Source organism: Acartia tonsa, chromosome 5, assembly GCF_053477335.1.
Source record: "Acartia tonsa isolate MP-2025a chromosome 5, ASM5347733v1, whole genome shotgun sequence".
In the NCBI taxonomy this organism is placed as follows: domain Eukaryota; kingdom Metazoa; phylum Arthropoda; class Copepoda; order Calanoida; family Acartiidae; genus Acartia; species Acartia tonsa.
This window is the reverse complement of record NC_137264.1, coordinates 44055008-44068342: the sequence shown is the minus strand read 5'-3', so window position 1 is coordinate 44068342 and position 13335 is coordinate 44055008. Positions and strand designations below refer to the sequence as shown.

Here is a 13335-nt window from a genome sequence, read left to right as displayed (position 1 = left end):
TTTTTTTCTGAGGCCAAAGCGGGGATTTGCAAATGATTTGTATGAGTATAATACACCTCTTGATGATTTAAAATTTATCCTAAGTCTTAAAACCGCTGACGACCAGACATTCAATTGTATAGCTATTTGTAAAAGGGAGTCCAATTTTTTTTGAATCAGAACTATGGCTTCATGGTGCTCCCAGGAAAGGCATTGAGGAGTAGAATCAGGAACTTTTGACCGTTTCAAAAAATCTTGTTCCTAGCCTGAGAAAATCTAAAAAAAACCTATACAAATTAGACAATTCTCAATAAACCTTTAAAAAATTGTGTTTTTTTAGTGATTTCTAAGGCTAGGAACGAGATATTCTGAAACGGACAAAAGTTCCTGATTCAGCTCCTCAATGCCTTTCCAGGGAGCACCATGAAGCCATAGTTCTGATTCAAAAAATTTTTTGAATTTCGTCTTTGCATATTAATAAGTAATGAAATATATTTTTTAGTGGTCGCGTTCCAAAACTCAATTTTTGAAAATTCTTTTTCGGTCAGAAATGTTTTTAAGGTTAATTTTATCTGTTGCATATCCCCTCTTTGTCTAATTCCGATATGGACCCGCCCTAATGTACAAATTCTTATTATTCCAACATAATTCTCAGGATAAATTTTCGATAATCATAGTTTAACAACTGAAAGTAGAATATTTTAATTATATCACTCTTTTGTTGAAATTAAATTTGCCTGTCAATAGCCAAAATAAATATTGCTGTATTTCAATATATCCATTTCATTAATATTTCCCAGGGATCTTAAGGGATAAGACAATCAAAGATAAATTGATGTACATTTTTTATTAGTAGATAAACTGGAACAAAAAAAATAATAAATCAATAAAAGTACCCAAAGTTTTTTAGTCAACGTGTTTTAAAACTTTGTGTACCACCGTAATTTTCAGTCCATTATTCCCTACCTGCGCATATCAACGAACATAAAAAAAATAGTAACTTATTTCAAATAAATTGCTGAATATGAATCATTCCCTCTGATGATGTTACCTGAATGTCCTATTTGAGAGAGTAGGGCTGTTAGCCTTGCCGCAGAGTACCCTAATCTTGCTGGCCAGACTCATCATGCTGGCCTCCACGTTCAGATGGGTCAGGTCAATTGGCTCTGGCTCATCTCCACTCCTGTTCAAACAATAATTATAATGGTTATGGTCTGTGAAAATAATTGCAAAGAAAATTCCCTCAATGTTCCCATCGAGCACTAATCCCCCTCCCTCCTCCTTTTTTAAAATAGATTGAAAATACGGATGGAGGGGAGGGGGTTAAATCTAACCTAAATTGACAAAGTTTTTCAATATAAGAGGAGGGGGGGGGGGAGGGGAAATGTGATCTACTGGTTTCTTTGAGGGAAATCACAAGAATGATTTCATGTACGTAAACTGAATTTCATACTTAATAATTGTCATGTGCTTGTACTATAAAATGTGATATTACATAAATTGAAATTATGTCAAAGGACAGAAGTTTTTCTCGCTTCTTCGGCAATTTTAAGTAAAATTATAATAAGAACCTGTAGTGGGAGCTAGCTTCATTATCACTTGTGATCCCATTGTCCGCCTTCTGATCACCATTCTCTGCATCACCCTTGCCAGCTACGACAGTTGTCACAGCATCTACTTTATTGCCACCAACATAAGCCTTGTCACCTTCAATGCTTGCTTCCTTGCCCTTTTCAACTTCTTTTGATTCAATGGTATTAGATTTTATTTCAGTTGTTTTAGCGTCAACTTTGTCTGTGTCAGTTTCAGTTACAATAATAATATCATCATCTTGATTAATGTTAAGTTCACCAGGAATTGTTTCTCCACCATCTTCAAATGACAAGATTCTTGATTTGGTTGTAGAACAGGGACTCTGTGTCTAAATTAATTAATTATTTAGTAACATTTCAATTGGCTAAATCAATGATTATTTTAACATATTAAGTATAGAACCAACCCGTTGCTTATACTATAATATATGGCTTAAAGGCATAACTACACATGTTCAAGGGTAGTGTCTGTTAATGGATCGAGACATTCCTCTCCTCATAATCCTTTTGCTAATGTCACTCATCTACATAGAAGCATTAGGTACAATTTATTACGTCTGTAACTATAATGTAAGCTCAGAGTTTTAAGACAAAGGCATGAAATATATTTTTTGAAAATAAGCCAGCAATATAAATTGCATATATCACAAGAATACGATTTTCAAGTCATATTTTTAAAACTACATGGTAAAAAAATGAAATCCTTTCAAATATATGCCATATATATGTAGTTTCAGCCATTAAATAAGAAAAAATATGTGCAGTTCACAAAATTCAAGTTTAAATGCATTTCATGGAACTACCCCTTTAATGAAGAACTTAATGACAAATATTCTTAATGTTTTACCTTTGAAAGATCCTCAGGAGCATGAGGAGTAGATTCGTCTTCTTCAATATTTTCAGAATCCTCTTGATCCTCATCTAATAGTGATTCTTTATATTTGGATTCTGCTTAAGCCACAATTCAATGTAAATAAATCTGCATTCTGGTGATAAGTAACACAAATTAAACAGTTGAATTTTTAAAATTGCTATGTTACCTCACACTGGCACCTGCGTTCCTAGCATCTAGGAGATCTGTATTCGAAAGAGTAAAGAAAATTAAGAAAATAGCATAAAACAAACTTAGATAAAAATGCCTAAAACCATCCAGGGACCTATAAGAAGCTTACTTAAAATGACGAACTCTATTGGTTCGGTTGTCATTGAAATCTTTAGCTACAGACAAAAAAAAACCTTAAATAATGAGATATAATGAGTTGATTGTCTCTTATTTCCAAATATAATTATTCCTTGTTTATTAAGTTGCTTATTGCCACCATCACCACCATTAGTATCTCCTTCTTCTTCCCCGTCGTCATTATGATATACATTCTCATCAAAATCATAATCCTGAAAAAAGTATCACTAAAACTTTTCCGCGCATTTAAGTTTACCGCCATTGTAAAATATTTCCCGCCTGAATTATAACTTCTTCTGCGCAATTGTGACGTGTGTACATGATATTCTGTCAATTCGAATTCCCTATAACCTTAAAATTATTTATGTACGCATTAAAAGCTTACCAAATAAACTTTTTTATCGAAATGTTGATGGTCTACCTGATTTTCTCCGTCATCATCTGAGAGTTGATGGCTGCTTGTATCAGTTTTATCCTCGTCATCTAATGCACTGTCGTTCTCTGCAAAATTGTGTTCTTGTTTAGTTTTTGGATACAAAGATTGGGTACATTTTCAGGAAGGTAGGGGACAATGGAATGTTTATTACACTAGTATTAAATAACGTTTTCTTATTCGTTTGCTTAACAACTCTGGGTTCTTTACTTCAATTTTGATTGGTTGATTCATTATGTTGAGTATCTAAGCGTTTCAGCCAATAATTGTAATCTACAGAAGAAGAAATTTTGTGTATCATCAATGGGAATGTACATCAATTTATCGGTCATTGTATTATACCTTTAGATCGCTTGGGTATTCCTCATTAAGTAATCAAATAATTACTTAAAATAGAAACCAATATGGAAATTTATCTTGTGTTATTTTAAGCTAATTTTTACATGTAAAACCTGTATAAAAACTTTACCTGAGAAAACAGTTTCAGATTTGGCAACTTCAACTGGAATAACTCTTTCGGAGTTATCAGCGCTGTTGTGCGCGGATGCCGCGTGCACAGGCGTTCCCTGTGTCGGGGTGGGGTTGGGCGTGTAGTGCGGGGTTGCGTCCCTGAAAATGACAATCCTATTATGTAAAGTAATAGTATTTTTTTAGAATATTTTACTTTTAAATATATTCTGGATTGGTTTTAGGCCATTTTTAGTTTTAAATGCTTGAACTAAATTTGTTTTTTTAAGTAGGTTGAATACCAGTAAGTATGTGTGCGTCTGTCTTTCTGTTCCAATAGGTCATCTATAATACAAAGTAGAACGATGTCTGTCTGTTTGTTTGTCTGTTTGTTTGTAGCGAAGGATCTCGCTAACCGCTGACCCGATCGGGTTCTCTTTTACAGGGTAGCTTCTCATAGGCCCCGGGAAGGTTTATAACTATTTTCTTGGGGGTTGGGACACCTTCAACCCCCACAAAAATAAAAAAATATCCCCCCCAAAATTTGTTTTTCCTTTTTAAAACTAAAATTAAAATAGTGGGGTTGACTTACCCCCCCCCCCAAAAAAAAAAAAATATATAAAAAAAATTTCCTCCCCCCTAAAATTTTTTTTTCTTCAAATTTTCTTTTAAATCTAAAATACTAAAAATTAGTTTGATCAAACCTCTTGGGGCAAAGCCGCTAGTGTTACTTAAAAGTAAAACACTACAATATGGCAGCAATTTTCTATACTAATGTATTTTTGTTTGTTTAACTGGCAAGGTTTTTATCATTCTCACTAAGTATTTTCTGCACAAATAAAACTGATGGAAAGTTGCAGAAAAAAAGTTGAGTTTATCTGATGTTCCCAAGTCTCTAAGTTAATGGGATTCCATGATCTTTTCTTCATTATTCTTTCAACAAAAGTGTTCTATCCCTGCCGCTTATTGTCTTAAGTTTTTAATATAAGCAAAAACACAACAGCTAATAAATGGATGATTTTGGGTAAGAGTGAAGAAAAGAAAAAGGAAAAATTGGCAGTTTAACTAAAAGTACTTATTTAAGCACAGAACCGCACCCCCTCCCCTTTTTTTTAATACATAGAAAATTAGACTGGGTAGTTCTTTTATTGTGTTAATTGTTACCTTAGGCTAAGTTATGTTAGGTTATATTGAGCACATGGTAGTCCTGCAGGGTAAAGCAAATAGAGAATTTACAACCATTTCAAATATAGGTCAAAAGGAGTCCTGTCGCGCTAGGCACTATGAGAGAAAACTCCAGTTGATTTGTGTCGGTATAATTTGCGATTCTGATGATTTAGTAATATCATACTCGTAACGAAAGTTATGGCACGCCGCAAAAAGTTGCTTCGCCAAAACATTAATAAGTACTTTCATGACAGTGGAGAATTATAAATTGAATATTGAGAATTATATATAAATTGAAAAATTTTTAATAGCAGATCGAGGCTAAAGCTAGTCTTAAACTAGGGTTGTCCGTATGTTTACATGTAACTCGTCAGAGTATGCTTTAAAAATATTAAACAAGGACAAATCTTTTTAGTAAGAGTTTTTACATACAGTAATATATAGTAAGACACATATGTATAAATACAAAAATTCAGCACACCACATTATTGTTGAACCTGTGATACTTCCACCATGCCATATTTACTACAGCAAGTGATTAGACGGACTGACAGCAACAACTGAAAAGTAGCTGCGCTACTTTAAAAATATTAACCTGCAAAGTGTGTAGTAATGTCTGGTTTTATCCTCAATCCATATGATCTACTGCAAGTAATTAGACGTACAGACTGACGGACTATCAGACACAATCAATTTAAAAGTGGCTGCGCTACTTAAAAATATTAACCTGCAAAGTGTGTAGTAATGTCTGGTTTTATCCTCAATCCATAATAACTACTGCAAGTAATTAGACGTACAGACTGACGGACTATCAGACACAACCAATTTAAAAGTAGCTGCGCTATTCTAAAAATATTAACCTGCAAAGTGTGTAGTAATGTCTGGTTTTATCCTCAATGCTCATATACCTGCAATATTAAATATATGTAGTTTCAAAATACCTTTAAACAGGTAAAAAACGCTTTCACACAAAGTTGAAAGTACCGTTGAGCAATAATACCTCCCCTAGTTATTTTAAAAAGTATTGAAAATAAGTTTTTTTTATTTAGAACTTTAGGTCAGATTAGGTTAGGTTGAATACGCGTTAGCATCGCATGGGCTGGACCCCTCGCAGGAGGTAGGGTGTTAAAGAAAGCAGAGATTAACAATTAAAAAAAGAAGTAAGTCAATTTACCATCCATTTCCTATCCTTATTTCTTGGCTATTTTAATATATTTAGACGCAATGTTAGAACACATTATTGCAGAATTAATTTACCCAGCAAGCATACGCAGAGATAAAATTTGCAAGCTTAGTAAATAAAATAATAAAACAAGAATGCCAACATCCATAGGTATGTGAAGAACAAAAATGATGTTAAAGAGCAGATGGGTGTAAAAAATTATATCACTATGTTTTATTTTCTGATTCATGGAAAGAAAACGAAGTCGCGGGTTTCGTCGTATCTTCTCCTATTTCTAGCGGAATGCTCTAACCCTGCGAGCAATCATTATCATTTACCTAACCTAACCTAAAACAACCTATCAAAAGCTACTATAAAAATACGACGAGACCCGCTACTTCGTTTTCTTTCCATGAGCCAATTTTCTACCTAAATATTTGGCTTTTGTCTTACCTAAAAGATTCTTCAAACTCGTCAATATCGCTGAGCCGGTCAACAGACTGATAGCCGCTGGTAAACGCTGAGTAGCCGCGCCAGTAGTCGGACCTGGTTGGGTCACCGCTAGGGCTGAAAAATTCAGGATCTGGTGTCCGCAGCTCCTAAAACAACAAAAAATCATAATAAATGTTAAAAATGTTCGTCTGTTCTTTTGAAAAAAATAAATATATTGATAAGGACGATAACCTCCAAAAGTAGCAAAGGTAAATTGTCATTAAAAAGTGGGAAAGGAAGAGATAAATAATCACGAAACCTTTACATAACAATATATTAATGACTTTTGTAGCATGCCCGACAGACTGACGGACCATGTATATAGGATGCTCTATCTATTGCTTATTTTCCCTTAAAAAACAGTACTTTAACCACCTGATATCTTTACGGAAGAACAGACAGACAAAATAAATTGAAAAGAAGCTTCGCTACTAAAAATATTTTCAATCGAAAAACAAAATACTTTACTATAAAAGTTCTAGGCTGAATATTTCATGAAAATTTTAAAAATGTTATTAAATGCTTTACCGAAGTTAAACTTACACAAATCAAGCAAACTATAGAAAATCTTACTACTTAATGTTATGATCTATGTAATTTATTTCAATGCAAAATAGAATATTTGTAAACAAGGACGACATTATCCATAGAAGCAAAGATTAACAAATCAGACGCTTAAATAAACGAACATTAACAAAAATAGAATAACAACAAATATATTAAACATTATTTAGAAGTCTGAAAAAAAATATATCCAAACATTACTAAATTACGGATTAATTGATATGGACACAAAAAAATATTGATTGAGATGCTTCGCTTATTATGCTATAAAAAAAAATTCAAAGGACACTTCTAGATATGAATAAATAAAATTAAGATTAAAGTTTAAAGCCGTGACTTTGTTTTGTAATAAAATCAATAAATTATGCCAGCATATTGTATTAAGTTTGTTGAATACCTATATATTTTCTCAAAACAAAGAAATATTTAAAATATAATTCACTTTTCAACATATGTAGAAATGTTAAAACTGAAAACAAGAAAGACAACATCCATTAAAGCGAAGCTCTGAAATCATACGGTAGAAAAAAACGAACATGAACACTTGTAGAGTGTCAAAACTTAAAAATCAGCATTATTTAAATGAACGTGCGGACTCTGGTTTAATAATCAACTATATTATTTGTCTTCCTATAGCGATGCAACTCCATAGCTATAATATAAGCATAAAAATACATTTATCTATTTCGTTACTGTTGTATTATACTATTCTTTTTAAAATCAAACTTATGACCATAATTTCAACAATATGTTAACACATAAAAATATAAAATTTTCCACACAAAAAAATTATTTTTAGTAAATAAAAAAATAATGACCAAAAAATTAGGTTTTTTAGTCACTAGTTGTAATCCTATTGTACCAAAGTGGATTAATTTATTTGCTTTGCTTACAAAGATACATTTATCCTAAAAGTTTGTTTTATTTTACAACAGATGTATAAACCTCATTTTATTTGACTACAAATATAAGTTTTCTAATATACAGGGGTTGAGAAATAAGTGTAAAGGATAAAAAAGGGACTAAAAATAAGAAATATTTTTAATGTAAAATCATTAGAAATTTATTTAAATCAAGGACATATGGATGCTTCTTATAGTATACTATATTGTTATAGGAACCTTAACCAGTTCAGTTTGAAAGAGATAAGACGGTTCTAACAAACCTTAAATCATTTCCGGATCTACGTTTAGCGTATTGTTAATAACATATTTTTGACTGAATTACATTTCCACATGTAGAGAAGGCAGGAAGCTTTGAAAGGCTCCAATATAACAAATTGAATGCCGAGAATATTGTAAAATATTCACATTAAATTTTATGCAAACTATTCGTGACAAAACTGCATAAAATACACGCTTTTGCATGGTGAATGGACTGTATTTGGATTATTTATAAAACTTATTAAATAAAAAAAAAAGAGTATGAGAATCGGCATGATCATATGCTCTCGAGGCCTCTAGGGGCACAGGAGTAGAATGGTGTTACCCTCCCAAAAAAATAGTTATAAACCTACCCAGGACCTATTAGAAGCTACATTGTAAAAAGGAGAACCATATCGGCTCAGTGGATAGCGAGATCATTTGGTACACACACAGACAGAAATCCTGTTACTTTTATATAAGGATTGCTGCGCTTATTCAAACATTACTTTTTTATTCTTTTGATTTAACCTTCCCACTCACTAACATCATTTTTGGTGGAGGAAAGTCAGTTTTATTTCTTTTTACTCATTTACTAAATCATTTTAAGTCTCGCTATCCCATCCCTGGTATAAAAACACATTTTTTGCTGCAAAGTCAATTTTTTACACAGAATTTGAATTTGTTTTTACAAATGATAGACATAAATAGTAATATTTTTTGCTTTATTAAAATGAATAGATTTATACTATAATATTTATTCGGAATATTTAAGAAAACAAATAATTTTATTCAAGCAAATTAGAAATGATAAGAAATTAGAACATTCATTTATTTGACAAGATATGATAATGATTTGTTTTGAAAATTATGATTTCAAAGGTGCGAAGAATACTCTATTTTTTAAAACCAAAATAACAGAGCACTTTTTCTATAAATGTTAATGTTCAGCTATCCGTTGTCTTTTTTGTTAAGCACCACTAATAAGTTACCTTAGAAATAAATTCAGTGTTGGGAGTTTGTAAAGATCCGAATGTTGGTCTGAACTGAAGGTCAATTTTAAGTTTGTTTCTGTGCATAAACTCTGCCACACTGTCAGAAAACTCGTCCTTTTCCGGACGTACCGTCACCCTAAGCAAAAAAAGTATGATTTTTTTGTTAAAAGCACAAGGTTGGTGTAGAGTAGTGTTAACAACCTCTAAAAAATGATATTGGAAGGCATTCCTTCCCCTTTTGTCTACCCCTAACGGTTTCACACCCACGTGTTGAATCACTGTGCACGCCATTGGTTAAAATAAATTAAACCAAGTCGTATTTCTCATTTGGAATTGTCACCACACAAAAGTAAGCCTAAATCAACCCAGATCAGCAGCTAAAATTACAAAGAAGGTAGAGCCACGAATGGTCTATAGGTGTGATAATTAACTTTTAAATTTAAGAAGGCACAAGATTTAACTTATTTTGAATCAAATGAAAACATAGGAAGGGGTTGGGGAGGGGGGGGGGGGGGTTGGGGTAAGTTTTTTGTTTATATGTAGTACACCCTTAGCACAAATGAAAAAGTGTCAATATAAGAATTTAAAAACATGATATTTAAAATATGAAAATATTCTGTTATGTAAATTTGAATAGGTTGTTTTCAATATTCTTGTTGAATACGGGGAGGGACACGGCCACACACAAAAATGTCAAACAACACTTGAAAATATCTTATATTACATTTTTTGGAAATTCAAAATTCAAATTTCTAAAGCTTTATTATTTAAATTTGCATTAAGATGATAGGATTTGATATTTTTTGGGTTTGTTAATAGCTATTAAAAAAAAGTTGCTAAGCTCTTTTATTTGAATCTTCAGATTTCTTCAACTACTCAACAGATTGAACTATCTATTTCAGGTAAGCTTCAGATAGGTCTCGAGATGGTTTAATGCTTTCAGATTTAAGCCTTGGGATGGTTTCAAGCTATTTTTCTAACCCCTTCGAATATAGATCCCTATTGATTTAAGATACAAGAAATAGATGGGAATGCCCACTAATTGTTTAAATATTTCCTTCGTCTTAATAAAATATGTTCAAAACCTTTGATACGGTTAATCTCCTTACTATTTTTATTCCCATTTCTTTGCTTTTACCTGTTAGTTTCTAAGTATGCAAAGCATTGTTCCACCAGCATTGTGTCAGAAATAGAGCATAAAACCTAAATATTAACATAGGTAGTTAATTTGTTTTAAAAATTACTTTATTCAATTATCTAACACTAGCGGTTACGCCCCTAGAGGCCTACTTATTTTTGAGATTTCTCTTGGGAGGGTGGTTGGTGGTACCCTCCCTGAAAATAGTTATAAACCGCCCAAGAACTGGTGAGAAGCTACCCTGTAAAGAAGAACCATATGAGCTAAGCGGTTAGCGAGATCCTTTGGTACACAAACACAGACAGACACACATAGATCCTGTAATTTATTACAAGGATATTTTATATTAAGCTAATTTCCCGCCATTTCAAAATATTTGGCGCACAACATAACAATCTTCCCGCCAAAACTTTGGCGCGCTTTTAAAATCCTTACCTTTGTTTTCTTGAGCATAGTCTCAACTAGATGAAACATGCCAGCACCCTGCTTCTCCTTGGCTAGTTTCATGAGTAGCCTCATACAGTCAACCACCTCCCGCCTTACACGTCTAAATATAAATATAATAAATAATAATAGGTTATTCAAATTGTGATGGTAACAGAAATATTATAATTACACCTAAAACAATTTTTTAATTTTACCAGAAACTCCCAACTATCGTCTAGAAAGAAGCATAAAAATCTAAGAATGTTAAACTTTGCTGTAGGTATAAAAGATTTTTTCCAAAGCATAAGAATTAATAGCTTTAGTTAAATCCTCTAAATTCAACATTTTATTAGAATACAGACATACAGACATTTATTAGTCGCAAAGATATATAAATTGCCTACAACATTGCACCTAATCCACATTTAATTTCATAAAATATACTTCGTTCTACCTACTATACAGAAGTATACAAGAAAAAAGATCTAAGTTTTTCTTTTCAAAGATTTGATTATCTAACATATCGAAAATTTTAATAACTTTAGTTCTTTCAGTTTTAGATAAAAACTATAATTTAAAATGAGTTTCGAAATTAATTTTTCAGCTACAAATGTTAGATTAGAACTGAAAGTGATTTTCTCTTTTTCTTTAAATGAATTTTATTATTTTAAACCCAGCATCAGAGAGATGGGATAATGAAATGAAATTGATTCTAAATCCGTTCTATCATTCTTTAGCTTGAAACTTATTGTTGTATTCCCTATCCCTGTATCCCTTGACATACCTATCTACAAAGCTAATGTGTTTTAAATGACGCAGCCGAGATTAATGGATCTAAAATTCAAATAGAAAAGTTAGAATGGTCCTCAACTCAGCTTAAAAGGACAATCTTCAATTTTTATTTGTTAGCTTTGAAAAAGTTGTACATATTATTTTTTTAGGGTGGTGTGCGAAGCGCACCGGAAATTTTTACTAACATACAAATAAGATACTCTGTTATTAAATAAGAATGTTTGTCAATTCACATAAAACAAAGGGAAGCACAGCTACTAAACAACTATGCTTTGTATAGACGTTCGATTGTCTACCTGGCATTATAATTATCAAATTTTTATTTATAATTTCTATTCAGCTACACTTCTTATGGACAGTTTTGATTGCACTTTTTTATCAAAAAAAAATATGATAGTTTAGGAAAATAAACGGCATACTATCCTCTTAAGTTCTGGCTAAAATGTATATTATATAAATTGTATTATAAAGTGGTATTATTGTATGCATGTGAATGTTTAAATGAGCCATTTATTTATTCCATTACTACGGTATTACTTTCAAGTACGACCTTTGTAGTATATGTTAACAATTTTAGTAGCAAAGCTACTTTATAGCCAAGATATGTCTTATATATTCATCATAAGCCTTGGGATGGTTTTAGGCTATTTTCTGTTCCGCTAGTTAAATAAATAATATAGAGAAATAAGGTTTTTTGACTGTAGCTATAGATTGTGATTACTACTGAACCGATTAAGTTATCCATTTCAGAGAAGCTTTAAAAAATTCCCGGTATGGTTTTAAGATTTAAGCATTGGGATTGTGTAGGCAATGCTTATGCTATTCTATACTCTTTAAAATAAAAAGCCAAAGGAAAGATGCTAGCGACGCAACCGCTAGTTAGTAAATAATAACACAATATTTTTAGTTAACAGTCATTTGAATAGTGAAAAAGTTATAATATAAAAATTCCACCCACGAGTAAAGATAATTATGTTACTCTTCTTGATGTTATCTTTATCTTGTATTTAAATCTATAGAGAGAGAGATAGGTCAATGGGCTGTTTATTACACTAGTCCCCAAAGTTTTATAATAACGTTTCCTTATTCCAAGACTTAAAAACTTTGTGGACTTCAGTGAATTTTGATTGGTTGTTTCATTAAGATGAATGTTCACACGTTTCAACCACTAATTGTAATCTACAGAAGGTTAAATTTTGTGTAACATTATTAGGGATGTTCATAAATTTATCGGTCATTGTCTTATCCCTTTAGATTGAAATCTCTACCTGACAGCAGCTAATGTATCTTCCGCCAGCTGTAGTTGATCAGAAAGTGTACACCAGGCTGTAGAGTTCTTCTGCGGGGATTTTAGCTCTTTCAGCATCCTAAACAGTTCGAACAACATTAGTTTTTTGAGAAAAAATTGTGGTTTCCCTTAAAGTACGCATCGAGCTCTAAAATCTCCCTATATTTCAAATACACAAAAAAATGGACGGTTGCTTATTTTAATCTCGACTGCCTGACCCCTTACTGGAGATCCTATCTCTAGAATCTACTACAGGGCTTCCAAGTATCTGATTTAACCTAACCCAACCTTGCATAAAATAATAAGCAAACAAACGAAATAATAAATAAGGGGAAGGTGTTTATGTGGTCGAAAAGGCACTTTGAGGGAAATTGATTAAAATTTACACCTTTCAATTATTTAAGGCCAACTATCTTATAATACCTACTGATAGGAAAAAAATACTTATAAAACGACTAATACTCATAAAATTATGTAAGAACTTAAACGTAAATATTACTATAAAAAGACAATTTCTAAATAAATTTCTAAGCTTGTT

At 32.0% G+C, this 13335-nt stretch overlaps 1 protein-coding gene across 5 annotated transcripts in view; it reads right to left on the bottom strand.

Moving 5' to 3' along the window:
* The window catches only part of LOC145319607 (uncharacterized), a 142187-nt gene that overhangs the window by 38985 nt on the left and 89867 nt on the right, over positions 1–13335 (bottom strand). For all 5 annotated transcript variants that reach the window (XR_013879964.1, XM_080161838.1, XM_080161840.1 and 2 more), the window contains 12 exons: positions 12778–12876; positions 10727–10838; positions 10292–10356; positions 9151–9289; positions 6414–6559; positions 5659–5706; positions 3654–3793; positions 3173–3252; positions 2866–2963; positions 2419–2494; positions 1551–1900; positions 1031–1162 (listed from right to left, as the gene is read on the bottom strand). Coding sequence is in view for 4 of the 5 variants with exons in the window: in XM_080161838.1 (XP_080017964.1) it covers positions 1031–1162; positions 1551–1900; positions 2419–2494; positions 2866–2963; positions 3173–3252; positions 3654–3793; positions 5659–5706; positions 6414–6559; positions 9151–9289; positions 10292–10356; positions 10727–10838; positions 12778–12876 (1485 nt within the window). In the remaining variant the exon portion in view is untranslated. The remainder of the gene's footprint in view (positions 1–1030; positions 1163–1550; positions 1901–2418; positions 2495–2865; positions 2964–3172; positions 3253–3653; positions 3794–5658; positions 5707–6413; positions 6560–9150; positions 9290–10291; positions 10357–10726; positions 10839–12777; positions 12877–13335) is intronic.